This window comes from Aquarana catesbeiana, linkage group LG07, assembly GCF_042186555.1.
Source record: "Aquarana catesbeiana isolate 2022-GZ linkage group LG07, ASM4218655v1, whole genome shotgun sequence".
NCBI lineage: Eukaryota > Metazoa > Chordata > Amphibia > Anura > Ranidae > Aquarana > Aquarana catesbeiana.
This window is the reverse complement of record NC_133330.1, coordinates 11113917-11138493: the sequence shown is the minus strand read 5'-3', so window position 1 is coordinate 11138493 and position 24577 is coordinate 11113917. Positions and strand designations below refer to the sequence as shown.

Below are 24577 nucleotides of genomic sequence, written 5' to 3'. Positions count from 1 at the left end.
CTCCACTGTGAGGAAGTGCCGCTGATCGACTCTCTTCTCCTCACACGCTGTCAGTGTGAGGAAAGGAATGCCGATAACTGGCATTTCCTTGTTTACATGTGATCAGCTGTGATTGGACACATGGGTAAAGAGCCTCGTCATCGGCTCTTTACCAAGACCGGTGATGCGCCATGTCCAAGAGATAGAGCGCATCACCGATCGCCGCACTGCAAGCCCCCGTGCAGTTCCGGAGAGTGCCGCTGCCTGCTCTTCATTTGTCAATACGGTGGGCGGGTGGTGGCTAAAAAATAATTCTAGGTATGGATATTTTATGGACCAATATAACTTAATATATTCCAAAATATTACTGGCCAAATATTTACACAATTAAGGGTTAGCTTAATTGGACATCAGCTTGGACCAATGCAACTATGTATATACCATATCTGACTGATGCGCCTGGAAGGTGGAAATCACCGAAGTAGACAGCACTGCTACATTGCTGCTACACCAATACTTACAGTGATCTCCACTTGCTTCCGGGTCCCAGGCTGAGCAACTGCACTTCTGAACACATGAGATTGGCCACTCAACATGGGTACCATTCCCTAACTGGACAAGGAGGAGAGGCTGAGTTTTGTGCGTGAGGTAGGTACCTTAGATTTTCCTTAGAAGCTCCATGAGGGTAGGGACAGATGTACGATATGTACAGCACTGCAAAAATTGGCATTGCTATATAAATATGTAAAATAAATAAAAGGTGATCCCGCCATGAAGGTTCAGGCTCTTCTTTTACCAGGTAACAGCTGTGCTTGAGTATTGCCGCCCTGTCACATGCACCTCTGGTGGAGACAGAGTTGTAGGTTTTCCTTTGTAAATGGATCTGTCATGCATACCATAGGTTGGTGCTTCAAGCACTCTGTAATCCAAGGCTGCTGTTATCGGTGATACAATTGGGAGCATTTTTTGTTTTTAACTATTAGTAAGAAAGATAGAACCTCGGGGGAGGACATTAATCACGTGCAAGATGTACAAGCGAGGGTCTTAGGTTTTACCTCCAGAGTTTTTATCTGTTCTGGAACTCCTTTCATCCATTCTCTGAGCTCCGTCAGCTCCTCCACGCTGTTCGGCTTTTCATACAAGCTGCGACTGATGGTTCGGAACTGGTCTGAAATCTGGAGAGAAGGGGTCCAACCAACGAGAGTAAATCAGAGGATGGAACCAGGTACTGGATTCTACTACAAGGACCAAAAAACTGTCCATGTTTGACTTACCCCATCCACCTCTTTGTGAACGCTCTTAGCGAGCAGCTCCAGCAGGGCACTGGAAAGAGCTTTGCGTTTACGAGACAAGTTTTGTTTGACTCCTTCGATGCTGATCTGGAAGGGGCCAACTATGATGGAGTTAGGCAGAGCATTGTCCAGACGCTCCTTCTCCAGAAGATGTTCCTCAACTGCTAGCTTTACCTCTGATGCTGAGGGGTTCTTCTCCCGGAACACCCTGCAGGAAATACCAGGATGTGATTATAAACATTTATTGACATTGCATGACTTTCATCCTCAGCCTGACCACCCTACCCCTTTCATTCATTGGATCTCAGTTATTTCAATCATAGAGGCTCAGTGTCATATTACATTTGCATAGGATTAGTCAGCCGGGTCTGAGATCAACAAGATTGAGCGACATCATCCAATGTCTGTGGATATTTTTTTTGGTACTTTATTGGTGTTACAGCAGCTCCCAAGATACGGACTCACCTCATGTACATGTCGATGTCGGTGTTGTTGAGCTCCAGAAATTTCTCGTACTGCTTTGCATACGCCATCAACGGTATCAGAGCTTTGCAAATGGCGTTGCGGATGTTGCTGCGCAGTTCTTCCACCGGAGACTCGTGGAGGCCCACAGACTCCAGCAGTGGGGTTCCGCTAATGAACAGGTTCTCCAGGACAAACTGCACAGGTACATACAGAACGGAAATGAAAGCTTCGCTCCCATAGATACTAACATTGAAATGTTGGATCTTGTAGAAGGGGAAGCTACAGAGAAGAAGGTCTGATTCTCACCTTCTCCAGTTGTGGCACGCTGTGAGTTGCCAGAATCCCTTTATCAAACAATGTCATCAGAGTAACCTCAAAGTTCCCCAGTGGGGTGCTGAAATGTACCCCAGAGGCATCTAGGACCAGATCCAGAAGAAAAATTGGGTTTCTGCGTGGCCTGTGAAAGGGGAAGTTGGGATAAATTCACCAATAAACCATAATATGAATTCTATGTACCTCAATGGCACAATAACTATAGACACGTAGGTATCTCACTTGTAGGGACTGTTGACGAGGTCTCCCCCCCAGTCCATGCCCTCGGTGCAGGTCAGAACACTGTAGCAGGCATCTAGGATAAACTGGGTAAAGCTGACCAGGGAGTCCTGTACTAGGAAGCGAAGGGAGTCCTGCAGGTTGAACTTGATGAGCTCCATCAGTTGTCTCAGTTTGGACATGCAGTAGACTTCCCAGTTGCGTTCAGTAAGGTCATACCAGCCTTTCCCCACCTCCCGAAGGCTGCCACGCACCGCATTCTTCAGTGTGCTGATCCAGCTGTCCTTCAGGAACAACTGGACCTGTAGGGCAAAAGACAGACAAGAAATTGTTGGGAGGACAAGAGAGACTCTGGAGAATTTTGAGAACCCTGGAGAACTTTGGAAACTATGGAGAACTTTGGAAACTATGGAGAACTTTGGAGACCCTGAAGAACTTTGGAGACCCTGGAGAACCTTGCAGACCCTGGAGAACCTTGCAGACCCTGAAGAACCTTTGAGACCCTGGAGAAATTTGGACACCCTGGAGAACCTTGGAGACCCTGGAGAACCTTGGAGACCCTGGAGAACTTACCAGACTCCAGAGAACTCTGGAAACTCCAGAAAACGTGTGCCCTACAACCTGTGAAGCTTCTCATTTCTCCAGGTCATGGTATGGTAGATATGGTATAGAAGTAATCGGTCACTGGACTTATTCTGTAATTGTGAAGATGATTTAAACCTTCTCCAAGCTGCTTGTTGAGTTTTAATGGGTGTCAGTAAGATCCCCCAGTATTTATATTCACACAAGCAGCACTGACACCCTAATCCAAACACCAGGGAATGTGTCAAGGCAGATGCTGATTGTTCAAGAACAGGATGGGAGGTGCAAAAGTTGTGGAACTGCCATGTTCTAGTTACATCATCCCATCCCCAGTGACAGTCTGCACAGGTGTTAATCATTCGAATCATATGGCTGAAGGAGTGAATTGTCAAATTGTTGGTGTAGAGATGGTAAAACAGCATATATATAAAAGACAGACAGATATTTACTGGTATTTAAAAAATTGCTGTGTAAATGCCTGAGCATTCACACAGCTGTGGCAAATAATTCCCATAATGTATCTAATATGCCTATTTCCTTTAATTATCAGCTCCATCTAGTGGCCATAATCCAGTATTTTCCAGATTCAGGTATTGCAAGAAAATGCAGCATTATGGCCATTAGATGGAGCTGACATTTATAGAAAATACACATAATTAGTCGAATAATGGCGATTATTTGCAAACGCTGAGCATTCACACGGGACATTTTTTTATAAGCAGATCTCTAAAGGTATTTAGACCAGATTCCAACATAAGTTTCCACTTTCTCAGCAGGAAAAAACGTACACAAGGATGTGCAATTCCTCCCACGTATTATTGTTTTAGATTGTAAAAAGAAAATAATGACATAAACTATTAAAAAAAAAATACAGATGTAACATTTTGCCCCGGTCAGCTGCCTAGTTTGCCTTCAAAGATTCCAGAACTTACCTGGGAGAAGGTCTGTGACTGCGTCTGCTCGAACTCCTCCAGCCGCACGCACTTGGTCAGGGTGAAGTGGAAGAGGGACAAGGTGGAGACTCTGTTACATTCGCCCCGAACTTTGCAGAGAGAAGTGATGACCTCAGACCTGGTCAGGAGGGTGGTGAAGGTGAAAGCTTTGCGGTTCTTGGTGTAAGCGTAATCTGGGACGTAGATGAGACCTGCAGAGATGAGGAGAGGAGAGAAGTGCCAAAGAAGTCAGAGTTCAGATCTCTTTTACGGACATTGATAATAGCGATAAAATATTCTGAAGTTCAAACCCCTGGCATCTCTACCAATGAAGGAGCTAGGAAAGTGCAGCCACTGGCTTAGCTGTGCTGTCTGGCAGGGGTGTTGGGATCAAAGAACTAGATGAACAAAATTACAAAAGCCACGCAGGGTTGTGCTGCTGAAATGGAATGTTTTTGGTAGACATGTGCAATTTGTTTTGTTCCGAATTCGTTTTTTAACTAATTTCGAAAAATTCATAAAAATTCGGAAATATCCAAATTAACTAAAACCCATTTTATGAATTTTTCCGAGTATTCGTAAATTCGAAAATTCAGAATTTAAGAATTTGTGAATTTTCGAATTTCTGGATTTCGAATCTTCCAATTTCCGAATCTCCAAAATTTGAAAATTCGAAAATCCGGAAATTCAAAATTGGAAAATTCGAAAATCCGGAAATTCGAAATTCGAGAATTCAAAAATTCGAAAATTTGGAAATTCGAAAATTCCGAAAATAAACGAAAATTCAAAAGAAGAATGAAAATCCGAAAATCTGAACTAATAACTAACTAATAATAACTTAATTATTACTAACTATTAAATTATAGGTATTGGAATTTCCTTTCAAATTTGGCTGTTAGTGAATGTAACAAATACGAATTTATCCAAAGTTACGAATTTTCTGAAAAAACGAATGCCGCATCTAAATGAATGGAACGTAATGAATAAATAATAATGTATCATTATTATTTATTAATTTGTTCCATTCCATTTGTTTACATTCGTTATTTCGGATAATTCGGAACTTCGATAAATTTGTATTCGTTACGTTTACTATCAGACAAATTTGAAAGGAAATACCTATAATTTAATAGTTAGTTATTATTAGTTAGTTAGTTAATATTTCGAATTTCCGTATTTCGGATTTTCAAATTTCCGAATTTTCGGATTTTCACATTTTCAAATTTTCGAATTTCTGGATTTTGGAATTTCTCGAAATTTTGAATTTCCGAATTTCGGATTTTCAAATTTATGAATTTTCAAATTTACAAATTTACGGATTTTCGAATTTACGAATTTTCTAATTTACGAACTTTCTAATTTATGAATTTTCTAATTTACGAATTTACAAATTTCGATCATAACCAATGACCCGAAAAAAGGGAAAAAAAACAAACAAATGAAACGAAAAACGAACAAATATTTCAGCAGTGCACATGCCTAATTTTGCGGAAGAAAATCAAACCTACTGGGGGAACCCAACACAAACTCAGGGACAGCATACACACTCCATGCAGATAGATTCCACTCACTAACAGAAGAGGGAAGATCTGACACCTGTACCTTTCTCAGGAACCTTCTCCTCCACCTTCTCCGGGACGCTAACATAGGAAAATTTCTGAGGCTTTGAAGAGACGAGTCGGTCGAAGATGAGTTTGTTCATTGTGCGTTCGTAGTCCAATCCGACCTCCGCTTCCAGGAGTTTCAGCTGATGCCGAACTCTAATCAAACAAAACAACAAACTTAAAACAGTGAGAGGAAAAAATCCAAGAAGAGTAACGCTGCTCAAGGTGATAAAAATAAAGTTGGATTGATTGGGCTGGGTTCTAGCTCCGGCTTGCCACCATAGATGCAGAGAAAAGAAAGATGTAGCCGCACACCACCAATCCAATGCCAATTTATTGCATACATGAACAGAGACTGCCATCAGGACACAGCCAGGAGGTGACGCGTTTCACACTTAACTCGTGCTTCTTTAAAACTAGAAGAAGAAGAAGCACGAGTTAAGTGTGAAACGCGTCACCTCCTGGCTGTGTCCTGGTGGCAGTCTCTGTTTATGTATGCGATAAATTGGCATTGGATTCATGGTGGTGTGTGGCTACATCTTTCTTTTCAGTGAGAGGAGAAGATAGATTGGTTTCCTACCAGCTATTATTTTTTGTACACTGCTCCCTATTACAGGACCATCCAAACCTGATATTTAGGTTTCATATGGATGTCATGGACGCCATGTTGGGGAAGGACACTGGCTGGGAGATCTCACAAACAGACAACTTCATAGGAGAGGCCAGAGACTGCTCCCAACTGTATCTGCTCCTAATGACATGCCAGTTTAAGGATACTATTTATATATCTGCCTAGAGTACTTGACTTGCTACAGGTAAAGATATCGGGGTTGTGACTTTGGTTACATGATTGTTCTGGGTCAGCTACTAGAAAGTACTGAAGCCAAAGACAGGCAGGCAACCAGCAATTTCACCTCAGCAGTACAAGTTAAGGGTGATAAATATGGGCAGGGAGGTTCCTGGTGTAGTTCCCCAAATTGATCACTAGATGTCGTCATGGTTAGGGTTAGGAACCATGTAGACAAAGTAGGCAGTTTAGTGTAGTTCCCTAATTTGGACACTAGATGTCTCCATACTTAGGAATCATGTAGACAAAGTGGACAGTTTGGTGTAGTTCTCTAAATTGGACATTAGATGTCTTCATAGTTAGGGTTAGGAAACATGTAGACAAAGTAAGCAGTTTTGGTGTAGTTCCCTAAATTGTCACTAGATGTATCCATAGTTATGATTGGGATCCATGTAGTCAAAGTAGGCCGTTTGGTTTAGTTCCCTAAATTGGACACTTGATGTATCCATAGTTAGGGTTAGGAACCATTTAGTCAAAGTAGGCAGTTTGGTGTAGTTCCCTAAGTTGGACCATAGATGTCTTCATAGTTAGGGTTAGGATCCATGTAGTCAATGTAGGCAGTTTGGTGTAGTTCCCTAAATATGTCTCCTTAGTTAGATTTGGGAACCATATAGTAAAAGTAGGCAGTGTAAATGCCTAAGTAGCCACTAGATGTCCCCAAAGTGGTGAGTGTACCATAGATTGAAATGAAGTGTCAGTCCTGCCAGTGTGAGGTATCTTGGGTAGAGGGCTCTGTATAAATAGCCTAGCGGTAGACTACCATTGGTCTCTTGGTCATTGGCTGCCAAACCAGCTGCTGACAAGAAAGAAAGAAACACCATTAAAGGTTCAATTAACTTCTAGTTCATATACATTGTTGTTAATCTCAAGCCCTGGCAAAAGCTGCATTCTCCGTCCCCTGAAACATGTTGGATACTCTTTGGATTGTCCCCTCAACTCTTACTTTAATAAAAGTTGTATCTGGGGGTGGGGGAAGTGCAGGACTATGAGTCCCATAGTCCTGCACCTCTTTCCTTGCTTCCGGCCCAAGGGGAAGTTCTAGAATTTAGGTCCTCAGAGAATGCAGAGCTCTGGAGCTACTGACATCTATTGGGTATGGGATGTAGGACTCATTTGAGATGTAGGACTCTGACAAACCCCTATGAGGTATGGGCTCCTAATCTCTATTCTATATCAGTATGTACTGAAGGATTGTCCCATCGCCATTCGGGACGACTGAAGCATGTAAATATGTGATCAGCCGTGTTCCAGTAAAATTTTGTTGTTTGGACCCTTCTTTTTCCTAACCTCTAAAGGGAACATCTTCTAGAAACCAAACCTGTGCTGGAAGGGCTGCTGGAAGGCCTGAGAAAGGTATGGGATAGACTACAGGTGGTGCTGGTTAGGCTAGGCTGGGGCGCCTCCCATCCTAAGGAAGGTATAGGACAGACTAATGGTGGTGCTGATTAGGCCAGGCTGGGGGCCTCCCATCCTAAGGAAAGTATGAGATAGATAACAGGTGGTGCTGGTTAGGCCAGGCTGGGGGCCTCCCATCCTGAGGAAGGTATGGGATAGACTACTGGTGGTGCTGGTTAGTCTAGGCTGGGGGCCTCCCATCCTGAGGAAGGTATGGGATAGACTAGCGGTGGTGCTGGTTAGGTCAGGCTGGGGGCCTCCCATCCTAATAATGGTATAGAACAGACTAATGGTGGTGCTTATTAGGCCAGGCTGGGGGCCCTCCCATCCTAAGGAAGGTATGTGATAGACAACAGGTGGTGCTGGTTAGGCCAGACTGTGGGCCTCCCATCCTAAGGAAGGTATGGGATAGACTACTGGTGGTGCTGGTTAGACTAAGCTGGGGGCCTCCCATTTTCAATAAGGTATACGATTGACTACTTGTGGTGCTAGTTAAGCCAGGCTGGGTGCCTCCCATTCAGAGGAAGGTATAGGATAGACTACTTGTGGTGCTAGGTAAGCCAGGCTGGGGGCCTCCCATTCAGAGGAAGGTATATGATAGACTACTGGTGGTGCTGGTTAGGCCAGGCTGGGCGCCTCCTATCATGTGAAAGGTATGGGATTTACTAGTGGTGGTGCAGGTCAGGCCAGGCTGGGGGTCTCCCAACCCAAGGAAGGTATAGGATAGACTACAGGTGGTGCTGGTTAGACCAGGCTGGGGTCCTCCCAGCCTGCGGAAGATATGGAATAGACTACTGGTGGTGCTGGTTAGGCCAGTCTGAACCACAATTATGGCACCCAGATGAGGAACCTTTTCCCATTGCACATCAGGGAGTCTAGAGGACCAGCCAGGGCCAGGCAGGAATGGCTTAATTAGTACAAATGCTCCCCACCTAAAGGCTGTGCAAATGAAGGACAACACAATTATTTTGACTTCCTTCATATAGGACACCAAACATGGAGAAACAAACACAGTTGGGTGTCATACCCATCCTCTTGTTTCAGGCGTGCAGTGCTTAGCAGTCTTTGCTTCATCCTGCCCAGGCTCTCTGCAGTGATCTTCTGTCCATTTCCCGGCATGCAGTCTATATAGAGGTTATATAAGAGCAGGGCCTCCGTCTTCTTCCGCAGCCGATTAGCGGCAACAATCCTCTGCGCAAACACCCTTGGGTTCTCCGCACAGAACAGCAGCCGGAGCCTTGGTACCCAGTACTGGCAGGAGGGACCGGTCATCTTGTTTGGTGTCTGGAGTTGGGTGTCTCTGGACTTCTGAACCAGGAAGAGTTTCTTCTCTTCATCGTAGTCCAAAACTCCAATGTTGCACCATTTGTACACCAGCTGGGGGCTCCTCGGGTCCTCTAAGGAGAAAGAAAGGTTGGTACAATGTAGAGAAATCACTTTTTCAGCGAGGAACAACAAAACCCAAACTGAGAGCATGAGGAGCGGACCGCACACGGCGGACTCAGATCGGCTCACCGTGTCCCAGAATGTCATCTGTAGGAAGCAGCGCCCAGCCCGCAACAGGTTTACGTACACCAGATCCGTCCTCATATCCCAGGCTTAGCCAATCAGAGCACATCCGAATGTCAAACTCTTCATCATCAAAGACCTTTCAGAAGAAACATCATTTCAGCAGAAATGGAGAACTGGGGGACATTTTTAAACCAACTTTCAAATTATTATTATTATTTTATTGGCCAGTCCGCCCAAAAATATAATTTTATATAGGTGGAACCTGGTGTGTCAGCCCTGGAGCCTTACATGTGTTGGATGCTCCAATAGTGAGATCTCAGGGATGATGGGAATCCATAAAGGGCACAGCAGATGTACAGATCTGAGACCTTAGCACAGGGATGGTGGGAACCCCTCATAATGGACATTCTGGGTGAGGTTGGGAAGATTCGGTGTCTTGAGAAAGGCAGGTGGCAGCAGGAGGCCTGGATAAGGACGTGGAAGAATATCAGGACTCTGTAGCTGCTGCCTGTTGATCTCGGGGTGTGTGGCTTTTCTTTGTATTCTTGATTCACTCCCCTAGATTTTCAAGATGAAATCTATTTTTGATAAAAGGCTCCATGCATGGTGACGGTGATGTTCCTCAGTCTGGCTCTCCCGTAGGGATTGTGTTGTGCGCAATTTGGTTTGTACCATTTATAATGTTCTTGTTTTGTATAATCATATTCAATTATTTTGTAAATATGTTTTATTTATTTATTATGGTTTTATTGTATATAAATTGTTGTTTGTAAGATTTTTCAATAAACAAAATTAACCCCTCATAATGGGCACAGCGGGTGTACAGACCCGGGAACTCAGCACAGGGATGGGGAGAACCTCTCATAATGGGCACAGCGGGTGTACAGACCCGGGAACTCAGCACAGGGATGGTGGGAACCCCTCATAATGGGCACAGCGGGTGTACAGACCCGGGAACTCAGCACAGGGATGGTGGGAACCCCTCATAATGGGCACAGCAGGTGTTCAGACCTGGGAACTCAGCACAGGGATGGTGGGAACCCCTCATAATGGGCACAGGAGGTGTTCAGACCTGGGAACTCAGCACAGGGATGGTGGGAACCCCTCATAATGGGCACAGCGGGTGTACAGACCTGGGAACTCAGCACAGGGATGGTGAGAACCCCTCAATGGCTCCAGCAAGTAAGCATAGCTGAGAACTTAAGGGGTAATGGGAGCCCCTCATAATGCATGCTGCTTTTCTACTACAATAACACCTGGATTCTGCGAAAGCTCTGCTCATTGTTACCTCCAGGGGTAGGTAAGAGGGAAGAAGATGTCCGGAGTTCTGTCCCAAGGAGGGTTGGTATCCGGGGTCTGTGTGTCTTGGCATTAGCAGATTGGAGTCAATTCCCTCATCAGTGAGCAGCTGTGTTATATCCAGCTTCAGGAATTCCCGTCTCCTCCTGGTGGGGAGAAAATTCTTACTTTAGTAGAGAGATTCCACTTTTTTTTGTAAGTTCACCTTTATTGCTTATTAATTAAACTGCAGAATTTCTACAGAATCATTTCCGGCCTTTAAAGTCCAACCGAACTTTAAATCAGGTATGTACATTCCAGGTGCATATAAACAACAAGTGTGCAAAGTCTAATGCCCCGTACACACGGTCGGACATTGTTCGGACATTCCGACAACAAAATCCTAGGATTTTTTTCGAAGGATATTGGCTCAAACTTGTCTTGCATACACACGGTCACACAAAGTTGTCGGAAAATCCGATCGTTCTAAACGCGATGACGTAAAACACGTACGTCGGGACTATAAACGGGGCAGTGGCCAATAGCTTTCATCTCTTTATTTATTCTGAGCATGCGTGGCACTTTGTCCGTCGGATTTGTGTACACACGATCGGAATTTCCGACAACGGATTTTGTTGTCGGAAAATTTTATAGCCTGCTCTCAAACTTTGTGTGTCGGAAAATCCGATGGAAAATGTGTGATGGAGCTCACACACGGTCCGAATTTCCGACAACAGGGTCCTATCACACATTTTCCGTCGGAAAATCCGACTGTGTGTACGGGGCATTACAGTTCATTTGCTTGGTAAAGCAGCCACAGCCTGAGCAGAAAAGTCTGTTCCTGCCAGCATGCTGCAGAGGATCAAGGGACAAAGGATCCTCTGTCTGTGTATGGAAGCAGGGGTCTCCCTGCAGAGGTCTAATGCCCCGTACACACGGTCGGACTTTGTTCGGACATTCCGACAACAAAATCCTAGGATTTTTTCCGACGGATGTTGGCTCAAACTTGTCTTGCATACACACGGTCACACAAAGTTGTCGGAAAATCCGATCATTCTGAACGCGGTGACGTAAAACACGTACGTCGGGACTATAAACGGGGCAGTGGCCAATAGTTTTCATCTCTTTATTTATTCTGAGCATGCGTGGCACTTTGTCCGTCGGATTTGTGTACACACGATCGGAATTTCCGACAACGGATTTTGTTGTCGGAAAATTTTATCTCCTGCTCTCCAACTTTGTGTGTCGGAAAATCCGATGGAAAATGTGCGATGGAGCCCACACATGGCGGAATTTCTGACAACACGTTCCGATCGGACATTTTCCATCGGAAAATCCGACCGTGTGTATGGGGCATTACATGCTCCCTGCTGTGTCAGAGCTAGAGCACTCCAATCAGCAGGAACTGGAAAGCTACAGTATAGGTCCAGCAGGGGGAGCATTGGACTACTGCAGACAGACCACTGCTTCAACACAGTCAGCGTCCATCTATGCGGAATGCTGACTGGAGACAGGCTTTTCTACTCAGGCTGTGGCTTCTTTCTAATGCCCGTACACACGGTCGGTTTTTCCGATGGAAAATGTGTGATAGGACTTTGTTGTCAGAAATTCCGACCGTGTGTGGGCTCCATCACACATTTTCCATCGGATTTTCCGACACACAAAGTTTGAGAGCTTGCTATAAAATTTTCCAACAACAAAATCCGTTGTCGGAAATTCCGATCGTGTGTACACAAATCCAACGCACAAAGTGCCACGCATGCTCAGAATAAATAAAGAGATGAAAGCTATTGGCTACTGCCCCGTTTATAGTCGCGACGTACGTGTTTTACGTCACCGCGTTCAGAACGATTGGATTTTACGACAACTTTGTGTGACCGTGTGTATGCAAGACAAGTTTGAGCCAACATCCGTCAGAAAAAGTCGTTGTTGGAAGTTGTTGTCGGAATGTCCGATCAATGTCCGACCGTCTGTACAGGACATAAGGCTTTGCACCCCTTTTGTTTTGACACACCTTCAATGCATTTAGCTGTAAAGCCGAACTTCATCTAAAACTTTCAAGTCGCTGTCGTGTTCCTTTAAGGGCAAACACTGATTAAAGAATCTCAAAAAAAGCAGCAAGTGAAGTACAGCCCTAAGGGGTGGAGTTATAAAAACTTTGCATAGCCATTCTCCCAGTAAAAGTGCGAATGGGGCAAAAAAAACAAATGTAAATAGGCTTTATCCTGTGGGGTTTGAATGTGAAAATCAATGATTTGGCCATTGGATGGAGCCAAGTATCACAGGAAATCCCTTTAATGCTCAATCTAGTGGCCAAATGCACTATTTTCCATTTTAAATCAACGATTTTTACACTCAGCACAGGATATATCCTATTTAATTTGTTTTCTTGTACCCCATTCACACAGAATGAATGTACATGCACTTTCACTGGGTGAATGGCTATGCAAACTCTTTATAAATCAACCCCCAAGTGTAAAGAACCGAACACACAGCGACCAATCAAAGTCCACCCTGCACATTTCTGGCCTCAGTACAGATTGGTTGCTCTGCGTTACTTCACTTTTTTTTCTGTGCGCCATTCGCTGAACGCAGCCAAAAGGTCTCACCTCTCCAGTTCAATCTTGCGGGGGCACAGCCCGGGGGGCACCTCGTACGGGACCTGCACTTTGGGCTCATAACCCCTCTTTGAGAAGTCAGATTTTATCAGCACTTCTGTGGTGGGACCGCAGACCTGCTTATCGAGGAGGGACTGGAGGTTTGCTGGAGTCTCAAAACTGTTCACTGAAAGAGATACAGGTTACTATATGGTTATATAGCTCTGACATATACCGCAGTGCTGTACAGAGAACACTGAGCCAGTCACATCAGTCTCTGTACCAGAGGAGCTTACACTCTAATATCCCCCCACAGTCACACACTATTATTATACATTTATATAGCTCTGACATATACCGCAGTGCTGTACAGAGAACCCCGAGCCAGTCATATCAGTCTCTGTACCAGAGGAGCTTACACTCTAATGTCCCCTCCCCCACAGTCATGAGAAGGGAGTGTCACCTGCACACCAGGATCTCCAAAATTGGGTCCAAAATTTTAATCACACAGCATCAAAAAAATAAATAGAAGCGACGTTTCGGAGCCACGCAGGACCCTTTCATCAGGCTCCCCCACAGCCACACACTATTATTAGTATACATTTATATACAGTGCCTTGAAAAAGTATTCATACCCCTTGAAATTTTCCACATTTTTTCATGTTACAACCAAAAATGTCAATTTACTTTATTGGGATTTTATGTGATAGACCAACACAAAGTGGCACATAATTGTGAAGTGGAAGGAAAATTATAAATGGTTTTCAACATTTTTTTAGAAATAAAGATGTGAAAAGTGTGGGGGGGGGGGCATTTGTATTCAGCCCCCTTTACTCTGATACCCCTAACTAAAATCTAGTGGAACCAATTGCCTTCTGAAGTCACCTAATTAGTAAATAGAGTCCACCTGTGTATAATGTAATCTCAGTATAAATACAGCTGTTCTGTGAAGCCCTCAGAGGTTTGTTAGAGAACCTAAGTGAACAAACAGCATCATGAAGGCCAAGGAACACACCAGACAGGTCAGGGATAAAGTTGTGGAGAAGTATAAAGCAGGGTTAGGTTATAAAAAAATCTCCCAAGCTTTGAACATCTCACGGAGCTCTGTTCAATCCATCATCGGAAAATGGAAAGAGTATGGCACAACTGCAAACCTACCAAGACATGGCCGTCCACCTAAACTGACCGGCCGGGCAAGGAGAACATTAATCAGAGAAGAGCCAAGAGGTCCATGGTAACTCTGGAGGAGCTGCAGAGATCCACAGCTCAGGTGGGAGAATCTGTCCACAGGACAACTATTAGTCGTGTTCTCCACAAATCTGCCCTTTATGGAAGAGTGACAAGAAGAAAGACATTGGTGAAAGAAAGTCATAAGAAGTCCTGTTTGTAGTTTGTGAGAAGCCATGTGGAGGACACAGCAAACATGTGGAAGAAGGTGCTCTGGTCAGAGGAGACCAAAATTCAACTTTTTGGTCTAAAAGTAAAAATGATATGTGTGGCGGAAAACTAACACTACACATCACCCTGAACACACCATCCCCACTGTGAAACATGGTGGTGGCAGCATCATGTGGTGGGGATGATTTTCTTCGACAGGGAAGCTGGTCAGAGTTGATGGGAAGATGGATGGAGCCAAATACAGGACAATCTTAGAAGGAAACCTGTTAGAGTCTACAAAAGACTTGAGACTGGGGCGGAGGTTCACCTTCCAGCAGGACAACGACCCGAAACATCCAGCCAGAGCTACAATGGAATGGTTTAGATCAAAACATATTCATGTGTTAGAATGGCCCAGTCATAGTCCAGACCTAAATCACATTGAGAATCTGTGGCAAGACTTGAAAATTGCTGTTCACAGACGCTCTCCATCCAATCTGACAGAGCTTGAGATATTTTACAAAGAAGATGAATGGGCAGAAATATCCCTCTCTAGATGTGCAAAGCTGGTAGAGACATCCCCAAAAAGACTTGTAGAGAAAGGGGGTTCTACAAAGTATTGACTCCGGGGGGCGCCATACAAATGTACCCCCCACACTTTTCACATATTTATTTGTAAAGAAAAATGAAAACTATCATTTTCCTTCCACTTCACAATTATGTGCCACTTTGTGTTGGTCTATCACATAAAATCCCAATATAATACATTTACATTTTTGGTTGTAACATGACAAAATGTGGGAAATTTCAAGGGGTATGAATACTTTTTCAAGGCACTGTAGCTCTAACATATACCGCAGTGCTGTACACAGAACACTGATCCAGTCACATCAGTCTCTGTACCAGAGGAGCTTACACTCTAATGTCCCCTCATAGTAACACACTATTATTATTATACATTCATATACTGTAGCTCTGACATATACCACAGCGCTGTAAGAGAACACTGAGCCAGATACATCAAACCTGCCTGCATGGTGGGGGGGGGGGTGCCTTTACCTTTTGGGGTGTTAGGGTCCTGATCAGCCAGTCTTAGGAGGTTAGGTTGGATGTTGGGTCCAGCATTAATATCCTGAAAGAAAAAGAAAGGGGATGCCCCTTCTGATTGGTCTCTTGTCTTGGAGAACACTGAAGCGAACATCACTCTCTATATACATGAGGATGGTTCAATGTTGGTGTGATGGCTACAGACACAAAATACAACAGGGACTCACTTTGACCAGCGTTGAAGCGCTGTAGGTCAGGATATCGGAATAGAAGCCCCTCTGTTTCATAACGGGGTATTTTCCGGAGGGAGACCCCATTCTTCTTGTATCCCTTCCATCCAGAACAAGTGACGGTAGACGGGGTGACACTCTGGGAGGTGTGCGGTTGGGGGATCGTCCAGGATGAGTTAAGATTTCTCTCTTACTGTGTTCCATCATCATTCTATAGAGAGGAGAGGAGAAGGGAGACAATGATTGAAATCTGGATAGTATGAGGCCAGGTACACACAGGCGTTCAGGCCAGGCATTCAGCACTTACTTATAAGGGCGCCTTCATGACCTTTATGGAATGTCAGACATGCAGTATTTCCCACCTCAAACAGAGCCTGGAGGGAGAGATTGAACACATTGGGTACAATGGGGATCAGGAACAGGCAGACCCTTTCCAACAGATTATAGTGGATCCATACAAGTTATAATCTGATTGTATAATCTCTGAACACTCCTCCCTTAGCTCACCATACACATCACCATGTGTGCGAGAAATAATAGGCTGCCATTACCAACCCTCTTCTGAAAATGTTAATGTAATGAAAATACTGGCAAGACTGCCAATAAGGGGGCATCCTATGTTCCTATGACCCCAAGGATCCTATATTACCAGTATCTCAAGAGCATCCTATGTTCCCAGCATCTCCAGAGCATCCTAGGTTCCCAGGATCTCCAGAGCATCCTATGTTCCCAGTATCTCCAGAGCATCCTATGTTCCCAGTATCTCAAGAGCATCCTATGTTCCCAGCATCTCCAGAGCATCCTAGGTTCCCAGTATCTCCAGAGCATCCTATGTTCCCAGTGACCCCTAAGCATCCTAGGTTCCCAGGATCTCCAGAACATCCTATGTTCTCAGCATCTCCAGAGCATCCTATGTTCCCAGTATCTCCAGAACATTCTATGTTCCCAGTATCTCCAGAACATCCTATGTTCCCAGCATCTCCAGAGCATCCTATGTTCCTAGCATCTCCAGAGCATCCTATGTTCCCAGCATCACCAGAGCATCCTATGTTCCCAGCATCTCCAGAGCATCCTATGTTCCCAGTATCTCCAGAGCATCCTATGTTCCCAGTATCTCCAGAACATCCTATGTTCCCAGTGACCCCTAAGCATCCTAGGTTCCCAGGATCTCCAGAACATTCTATGTTCCCAGGATCTCCAGAGCATCCTATTTTCTCAGCATCTCCAGAACATCCTATGTTCCCAGCATCTCCAGAGCATCCTATGTTCCCAGTATCTCCAGAGCATCCTACGTTCTCAGCATCTCCAGAGCATCCTATGTTTCCAGTATCTCCAGAACATTCTATGTTCCCAGTATCTCCAGAGCATCCTATGTTCCCAGTATCTCCAGAGCATCCTATGTTCCCAGCATCTCCAGAGCATCCTATGTTCCCAGGATCTCCAGAGCATCCTATGTTCCCAGTATCCCCAGAACATTCTATGTTCCCAGTATCTCCAGAACATCCTATGTTCCCAGTGACCCCTAAGCATCCTAGGTTCCCAGGATCTCCAGAACATCCTATGTTCCCAGGATCTCCAGAACATCCTATGTTCTCAGCATCTCCAGAGCATCCCATGTTCCCAGTATCTCCAGAACATTCTATGTTCCCAGTATCTCCAGAACATCCTATGTTCCCAGCATCTCCAGAGCATCCTATGTTCCTAGCATCTCCAGAGCATCCTATGTTCCCAGCATCTCCAGAGCATCCTATGTTCCCAGCATCTCCAGAGCATCCTATGTTCCCAGTATCTCCAGAACATCCTATGTTCCCAGTATCTCCAGAGCATCCTATGTTCCCAGTATATCCAGAACATCCTATGTTCCCAGTAACCCCTAAGCATCCTAGGTTCCCAGGATCTCCAGAACATTCTATGTTCCCAGGATCTCCAGAGCATCCTATTTTCTCAGCATCTCCAGAACATCCTATGTTTCCAGCATCTCCAGAGCATCCTATGTTCCCAGTATCTCCAGAGCATCCTACGTTCTCAGCATCTCCAGAGCATCCTACGTTTTCAGTATCTCCAAAACATTCTATGTTCCCAGTATCTCCAGAGCATCCTATGTTCCCAGTATCTCCAGAGCATCCTATGTTCCCAGCATCTCCAGAGCATCCTATGTTCCCAGGATCTCCAGAGCATCCTATGTTCCCAGTATCTCCAGAACATCCTATGTTCCCAGTATCTCCAGAACATCTTATGTTCCCAGTATTTCCAGAACATCCTATGTTCCCAGTATCTCCAGAACATCTTATGTTCCCAGTATCTCCAGAACATCCTATGTTCCCAGTATCTCCAGAGCATCCTACGTTCTCAGCATCTCCAGAGCATCCTATGTTTCCAGTATCTCCAGAACATTCTATGTTCCCAGTATCTCCAGAGCATCCTATGTTCCCAGTATCTCCAGAGCATCCTATGTTCCCAGCATCTCCAGAGCATCCTATGTTCCCAGGATCTCCAGAGCATCCTATGTTCCCAGTATCCCCAGAACATTCTATGTTCCCAGTATCTCCAGAACATCCTATGTTCCCAGTGACCCCTAAGCATCCTAGGTTCCCAGGATCTCCAGAACATCCTATGTTCCCAGGATCTCCAGAACATCCTATGTTCTCAGCATCTCCAGAGCATCCCATGTTCCCAGTATCTCCAGAACATTCTATGTTCCCAGTATCTCCAGAACATCCTATGTTCCCAGCATCTCCAGAGCATCCTATGTTCCTAGCATCTCCAGAGCATCCTATGTTCCCAGCATCTCCAGAGCATCCTATGTTCCCAGCATCTCCAGAGCATCCTATGTTCCCAGTATCTCCAGAACATCCTATGTTCCCAGTATCTCCAGAGCATCCTATGTTCCCAGTATATCCAGAACATCCTATGTTCCCAGTAACCCCTAAGCATCCTAGGTTCCCAGGATCTCCAGAACATTCTATGTTCCAAGGATCTCCAGAGCATCCTATTTTCTCAGCATCTCCAGAACATCCTATGTTTCCAGCATCTCCAGAGCATCCTATGTTCCCAGTATCTCCAGAGCATCCTACGTTCTCAGCATCTCCAGAGCATCCTACGTTTTCAGTATCTCCAAAACATTCTATGTTCCCAGTATCTCCAGAGCATCCTATGTTCCCAGTATCTCCAGAGCATCCTATGTTCCCAGCATCTCCAGAGCATCCTATGTTCCCAGGATCTCCAGAGCATCCTATGTTCCCAGTATCTCCAGAACATCCTATGTTCCCAGTATCTCCAGAACATCTTATGTTCCCAGTATCTCCAGAACATCCTATGTTCCCAGTATCTCCAGAACATCTTATGTTCCCAGTATCTCCAGAACATCCTATGTTCCCAGTATCTCCAGAGCATCCTAGGTTCCCAGTATCTCCAGAACATCCTATGTTCCCAGCATCTCCAGAACATCCTATGTTTATAGCGCAAAAAAAAAAAAATAAAAAGTCGATCAGATACCACTATTTGTAGGAAAAAAAGGACATAAATTTTATTTGGGTAAAGAGTCGCATGACCGCACAATTATCAGTTTAATTAACGCAGTGCCGTATCGTAAAAATGTCCTGGTCATGAAGGGGGGTAAATCTTCCGGCGGTCATGTGGTTATGTAAACCCAATCACTAAAATCTCATAGAAGCTTTAACATGTTCATGTAATTTATTCATTCCATTTCATTATTATTACTATTATACGGGATTTATATGGCGCCAACAAATCGCACAGCGCTTTACAATATAAAGGGGGACAGTACAATTACAATACAGAAGGAATAGGAGGGCCTCGCCCATGGAGCTTACAATCTAAATCATTATTTTTCCTCTTTGCTTTATCCGGTGCAGTTGGAGGGTCAGAGGTCATCCAAAGTTGCTGTCACCCAGCTCCAGTGTAAGGACATCGGAGACTCCTCCAATGTCCCCTGAAGGAACTGTAGGAGCCCAGCATGACCTCCTAATACAGCCTGTGGCCCCTGGGAAAACTATAGGGCCCAGTATGACCTCCTAAAACAGCCTGTGGCCCTTGGGAGAACGATAGGGCCCAGCATGACCTCCTAATGCAGGCTGTGGCCCCTGGGGGAACTATAGAGCCCAGCATGACCTCCTAATATAGCCTGTGGCCCCTGGAGGAAGTATAGGGCCCAGCATGACCTCCTAATGCAGGCTGTGGCCCCTGGAGGAACTGTAGGAGCCCAGCATGACCTCCTAATGTAGCCTGTGGCCCCTGGGAAAACTATAGGGCCCAGTATGATCTCCTAAAACAGCCTGTGGCCCTTGGGAGAACGATAGGGCCCAGCATGACCTCCTAATGCAGGCTGTGGCCCCTGGGGGAACTATAGAGCCCAGCATGATCTCTGAATGCAGCCTGTGGCCCCTGGGAGAACTATAGGGCCCAGCATGACCTCCTAATGCAGCCTGTGGCCCCTGGAGGAAACATAGAGCCCAGCATGACCTCCTAATGCAGCCTGTGGCCCCTGGAGGAAACATAGGGCCCAGCATGACCTCCTAATGCAGCCTGTGGCCCCTGGAGGAAACATAGGGCCCAGCATGACCTCCTAATGCAGCCTGTGGCCCCTGGAGGAAACATAGGGCCCAGCATGACCTCCTAATGCAGCCTGTGGCCCCTGGAGGAAACATAGGGCCCAGCATGACCTCCTAATGCAGCCTGTGGCCCCTGGAGGAAACATAGGGCCCAGCATGACATCCTAATGCAGCCTGTGGCCCCTGGAGGAACTATAGATCCCAGCATGACCTCCGAATGCAGCCTGTGGCTCCTGGGAGAACTATAGGGCCCAGCATGACCTCCTAATACAGCCTGTGGCCCCTGGAGGAACTATAGAGCCAAGCATTACCTCCTAATACAGCATGTGGCCCCTGGAGGAACTATAGAGCCCAGCATGACCTCCTAATACAGCCTGTGGCCCCTGGAGGAACTATAGAGCCCAGCATGACCTCCTAATACAGCCTGTGGCCCCTGGAGGAAACATAGGGCCCAGCATGACCTCCTAATACAGCCTGTGGCCCTGGGAGAATTATAGAGCCCAGCATGACCTCCGAATGCAGCCTGTGGCCCCTGGGAGAACTATAGGGCCCAGCATGACCTCCTAATACAGCCTGTGGCCCCTGGAGGAACTATAGGGCCCAGCATGACCTCCTAAAACAGCCTGTGGCCCTTGGGAGAACGATAGGGCCCAGCATGACCTCCGAATGCAGCCTGTGGCCCCTGGGAGAACTATAGAGCCCAGCATGACCTCCTAATACAGCCTGTGGCCCCTGGAGGAACTATAGGGCCCAGCATGACCTCCTAAAACAGCCTGTGGCCCTTGGGAGAACGATAGGGCCCAGCATGACCTCCGAATGCAGCCTGTGGCCCCTGGGAGAACTATAGAGCCCAGCATGACCTCCTAATACAGCCTGTGGCCCCTGGAGGAACTATAGGGCCCAGCATGACCTCCTAAAACAGCCTGTGGCCCCTGGGAGAACTATAGAGCCCAGCATGACCTCCGAATGCAGGCTGTGGCCCCTGGGGGAACTATAGAGCCCAGCATGACCTCCGAATGCAGCCTGTGGAATGGAGGAACTATAGAGCCCAGCATGACCTCCTAATGCAGCCTGTGGCCCTGGGAGAACTATAGAGCCCAGCATGACCTCCTAATACAGGCTGTGGCCCCTGGAGGAACCAGAAGTCCCAGCACGCCCCTCCCCCCCACACACAGTATACAATGTATCTTCTGCTCGGATACAATGATGAAGATTTGATACATTTTCTCTTCGCACAGATACAAATCACATTACCTGCCTCACGCCGCTGACTTCAACGTTGCCAGGCAACAGGACGCTGAATGTTGCCATGGGGAAGAGTCGGACACGCCCCCGCAATCACGGCCGCGCAGTGTGTATAGCGCCCCCTAATGGCCAGTGCGGTGCAGAGCATTCCAGCATGGGCAATTACTGCTTCTCTGCTGCCATCTAGCGGCTATTAGAGAGAAGACAGGGGCAGCTGATGTGAAGGGGACCTTATTGTTATATAATACCATTTATATCGAAGATTTTTATTTGGGGGGGGGGGGGGGGGGGTATTGATTATTATTGATACATTTATGATGGTTACACACATTGCAATCCAAAATGTAGAATCTGTTTGGGATTAATGGTCAGTCATGTAGTAGAAGAGTCTATATGATTATATATGAATTATATGGAGTTTCTTGTGGGCGCTCACACTAGGGGGCGGTGATGGTCAAAATGATGGAGGGACTAAAGTGTCCCCCCAACTTATCCAGAGGGTCACATCATAGCAACATTCACCGCAACACCCCAAAATGACGGCCTTGCTGCCTCTTTTTGCAGGGAATCGTACACTAGCGCAGCCTTTTTCAACCAGGGTGCCCAGACACCCTGGGGCGCCACGAGGTTTCTTCAGGGGTGCCTTGGCAAAATGCCTAAAAATTGTTCAGAAATTGTATACAAGCCAGCAGGTGGAGGAAGCCTGCCTTTTAGTTACACAAAGCCACGGGTTTTCATTATGCACCATTATGACTTTCTGGACGCTGGCATCCTAACAACCAATGATCTCATCAGTTAATAAGAATGTCTGCTGCCTCCACGGCATCCTTGTTTGACCCTCCTGTGCCCCTCTCACTCACCACTGGGGTCACATCAACTGACTGATGGATAGAAATTGAGGGAGAGGAGAAACATCGGAATACTAGAAAGTACCAGTGTGCAAAAGTTTGCTTTGCTTTGGAATAATAAATCACCTCTAACACTGAGTGTCCTACATGTGGATGTTGATGCATTATGTAAAACTAATAGAATAGATTTTTTTAAATTTTAGAATGGGGTGCCTCAAGACTGTCCATAATTTTAAAGGATGCCTTGATTGAAAAAAGGTTGAAAAACACTGCACTAGAGAAGCTGGAGTATAATAACCCCCAACATTGGTGTCAGTGAATGCAATAATAACCCCCAACATTGGTGTCAGTGAATGCAATAATAACCCCCAACACTGGTGTCATTGAATGCAGTAATACCCCCCCCCCCCCGCATTTGGTGTCAGTAAGTGCAAGAATAACCCCCAGCTTTGGTGTCAGTGAATGCAATAATAACCCCCAACATTGGTGTCAGTGATGCAATAATAACCCCCAGCATTGGTGTCAGTGAATGCAATAATAACCCCCAGCACTGGTGTCATTGAATGCAGTAATACCCCCCCCCCCCCCCGCATTTGGTGTCAGTAAGTGCAAGAATAAACCCCCAGCTTTGGTGTCAGTGGATGAAATAATAACCCCCAGTATTGATGTCAATGTAGCAACAATAACTCTCAGCAGTGTCACAGGCAGTGAATCCTAACCCTCCATCTGCATTGGTGGTCAGTGGTGGGGAAAACTAACCTCTTATCCTACCCCCTCACATTGGTGGTTACTGCTAGTAAAATTTAACTCCCCCCCCCCCCCTTTCCTGCATTGGTGGCCATGTCAGTGAGCTTTGACCCTCCCCTCTTTTTGCTGTTTTGGTGGTCATGGCAATGACATTTAACCACCATCCCCTCCATTGGTGATCTACTTACCTATCATTAGCAGTGTCGAGCCGCTTTCCCCCGCTCCCCAGGCCGGGACCTTACACAATAAGCCCCGGGCTGCACACAGAGGGCCACAGGAGGGGAACCACGGCTATTACACTCCACTGTGCAGACGCCCTAATCCATTCACACACACAGACATCTCACACACACAGACAGACAGATCACACACACATCTCACAGATCACACACACACATCTCACACAGACAGACAGTTCACACACACAGATCTCTCACACACAGATCACACACAGTTCACACACACACACACACAGATCACACACACACAGATCACACACACACAGATATCACACACACACACACACACACACACACACACACACACACACAGTTCACACACACACACACAGATCACACACACATCAACCCATATATTACACAGATCACACACACACATCTCACACAGACAGACAGTTCACACACACAGATCTCTCACACACACATCACACACAGTTCACACACACACAGTTCACACACACACACACACAGATCACACACACACAGATATCACACACACACACATCTCACACAGACAGACAGTTCACACACAACAGATCTCTCACACACACATCACACACAGTTCACACACACACAGTTCACACACACACACACAGATCACACACACACACACACAGTCACACACACACACACAGATTCACACACACATAACCCATATATTACACAGATCACACACACACACACACACACACACACACCACACACACACACACACACACAGATCTCTCACACACATCTCACACACACACACACATCAACCCATATATTACACAGATCACACACACACACACACACACACAGATCTCTCCACACACAGATCAACCCATACATTACACAGATCACACACACACACAGATTCAACCCATACATTACACAGATCACAACACATCACACCACACACAGATCACACACACACACACAGATCACACACACACAGATATCACACACACACAGATCACACACACACACAGATCACACACAGATCACACACATCACACACAGATCACACACACAGATCTCTCACACACACACACACAGATCACACACACATCAACCCATATATTACACAGATCACACACACACACACACACAGATCTCTCACACACAGATCACACACACACACACAGATCACACACACACCTCACAGATCACACACACACAGATCAACCCATACATTACACAGATCACACACATCACACCACACACAGATCATACAGACAGGCATCACCAATAAATCA

General features: G+C 45.9%; 1 protein-coding gene across 1 annotated transcript in view; it reads right to left on the bottom strand.

The window, feature by feature from the left end:
* Positions 1-21571, bottom strand: part of DNAH1 (dynein axonemal heavy chain 1) — a 110229-nt gene extending 88658 nt beyond the window's left edge. Inside the window, exons 1-15 of the mRNA XM_073591584.1 lie at positions 21515-21571; positions 15997-16063; positions 15687-15900; positions 15472-15544; positions 13048-13222; positions 10449-10605; positions 9164-9296; positions 8676-9045; positions 5405-5562; positions 3803-4014; positions 2292-2590; positions 2043-2193; positions 1737-1930; positions 1254-1479; positions 1035-1154 (exon numbers count right to left, since the gene is read on the bottom strand). Coding sequence (XP_073447685.1) covers positions 1035-1154; positions 1254-1479; positions 1737-1930; positions 2043-2193; positions 2292-2590; positions 3803-4014; positions 5405-5562; positions 8676-9045; positions 9164-9296; positions 10449-10605; positions 13048-13222; positions 15472-15544; positions 15687-15899 — 2481 coding nt within the window. The 5' untranslated portion in view covers position 15900; positions 15997-16063; positions 21515-21571. The remainder of the gene's footprint in view (positions 1-1034; positions 1155-1253; positions 1480-1736; positions 1931-2042; positions 2194-2291; positions 2591-3802; positions 4015-5404; positions 5563-8675; positions 9046-9163; positions 9297-10448; positions 10606-13047; positions 13223-15471; positions 15545-15686; positions 15901-15996; positions 16064-21514) is intronic.
* Positions 21572-24577: the final 3006 nt, after the last annotated feature.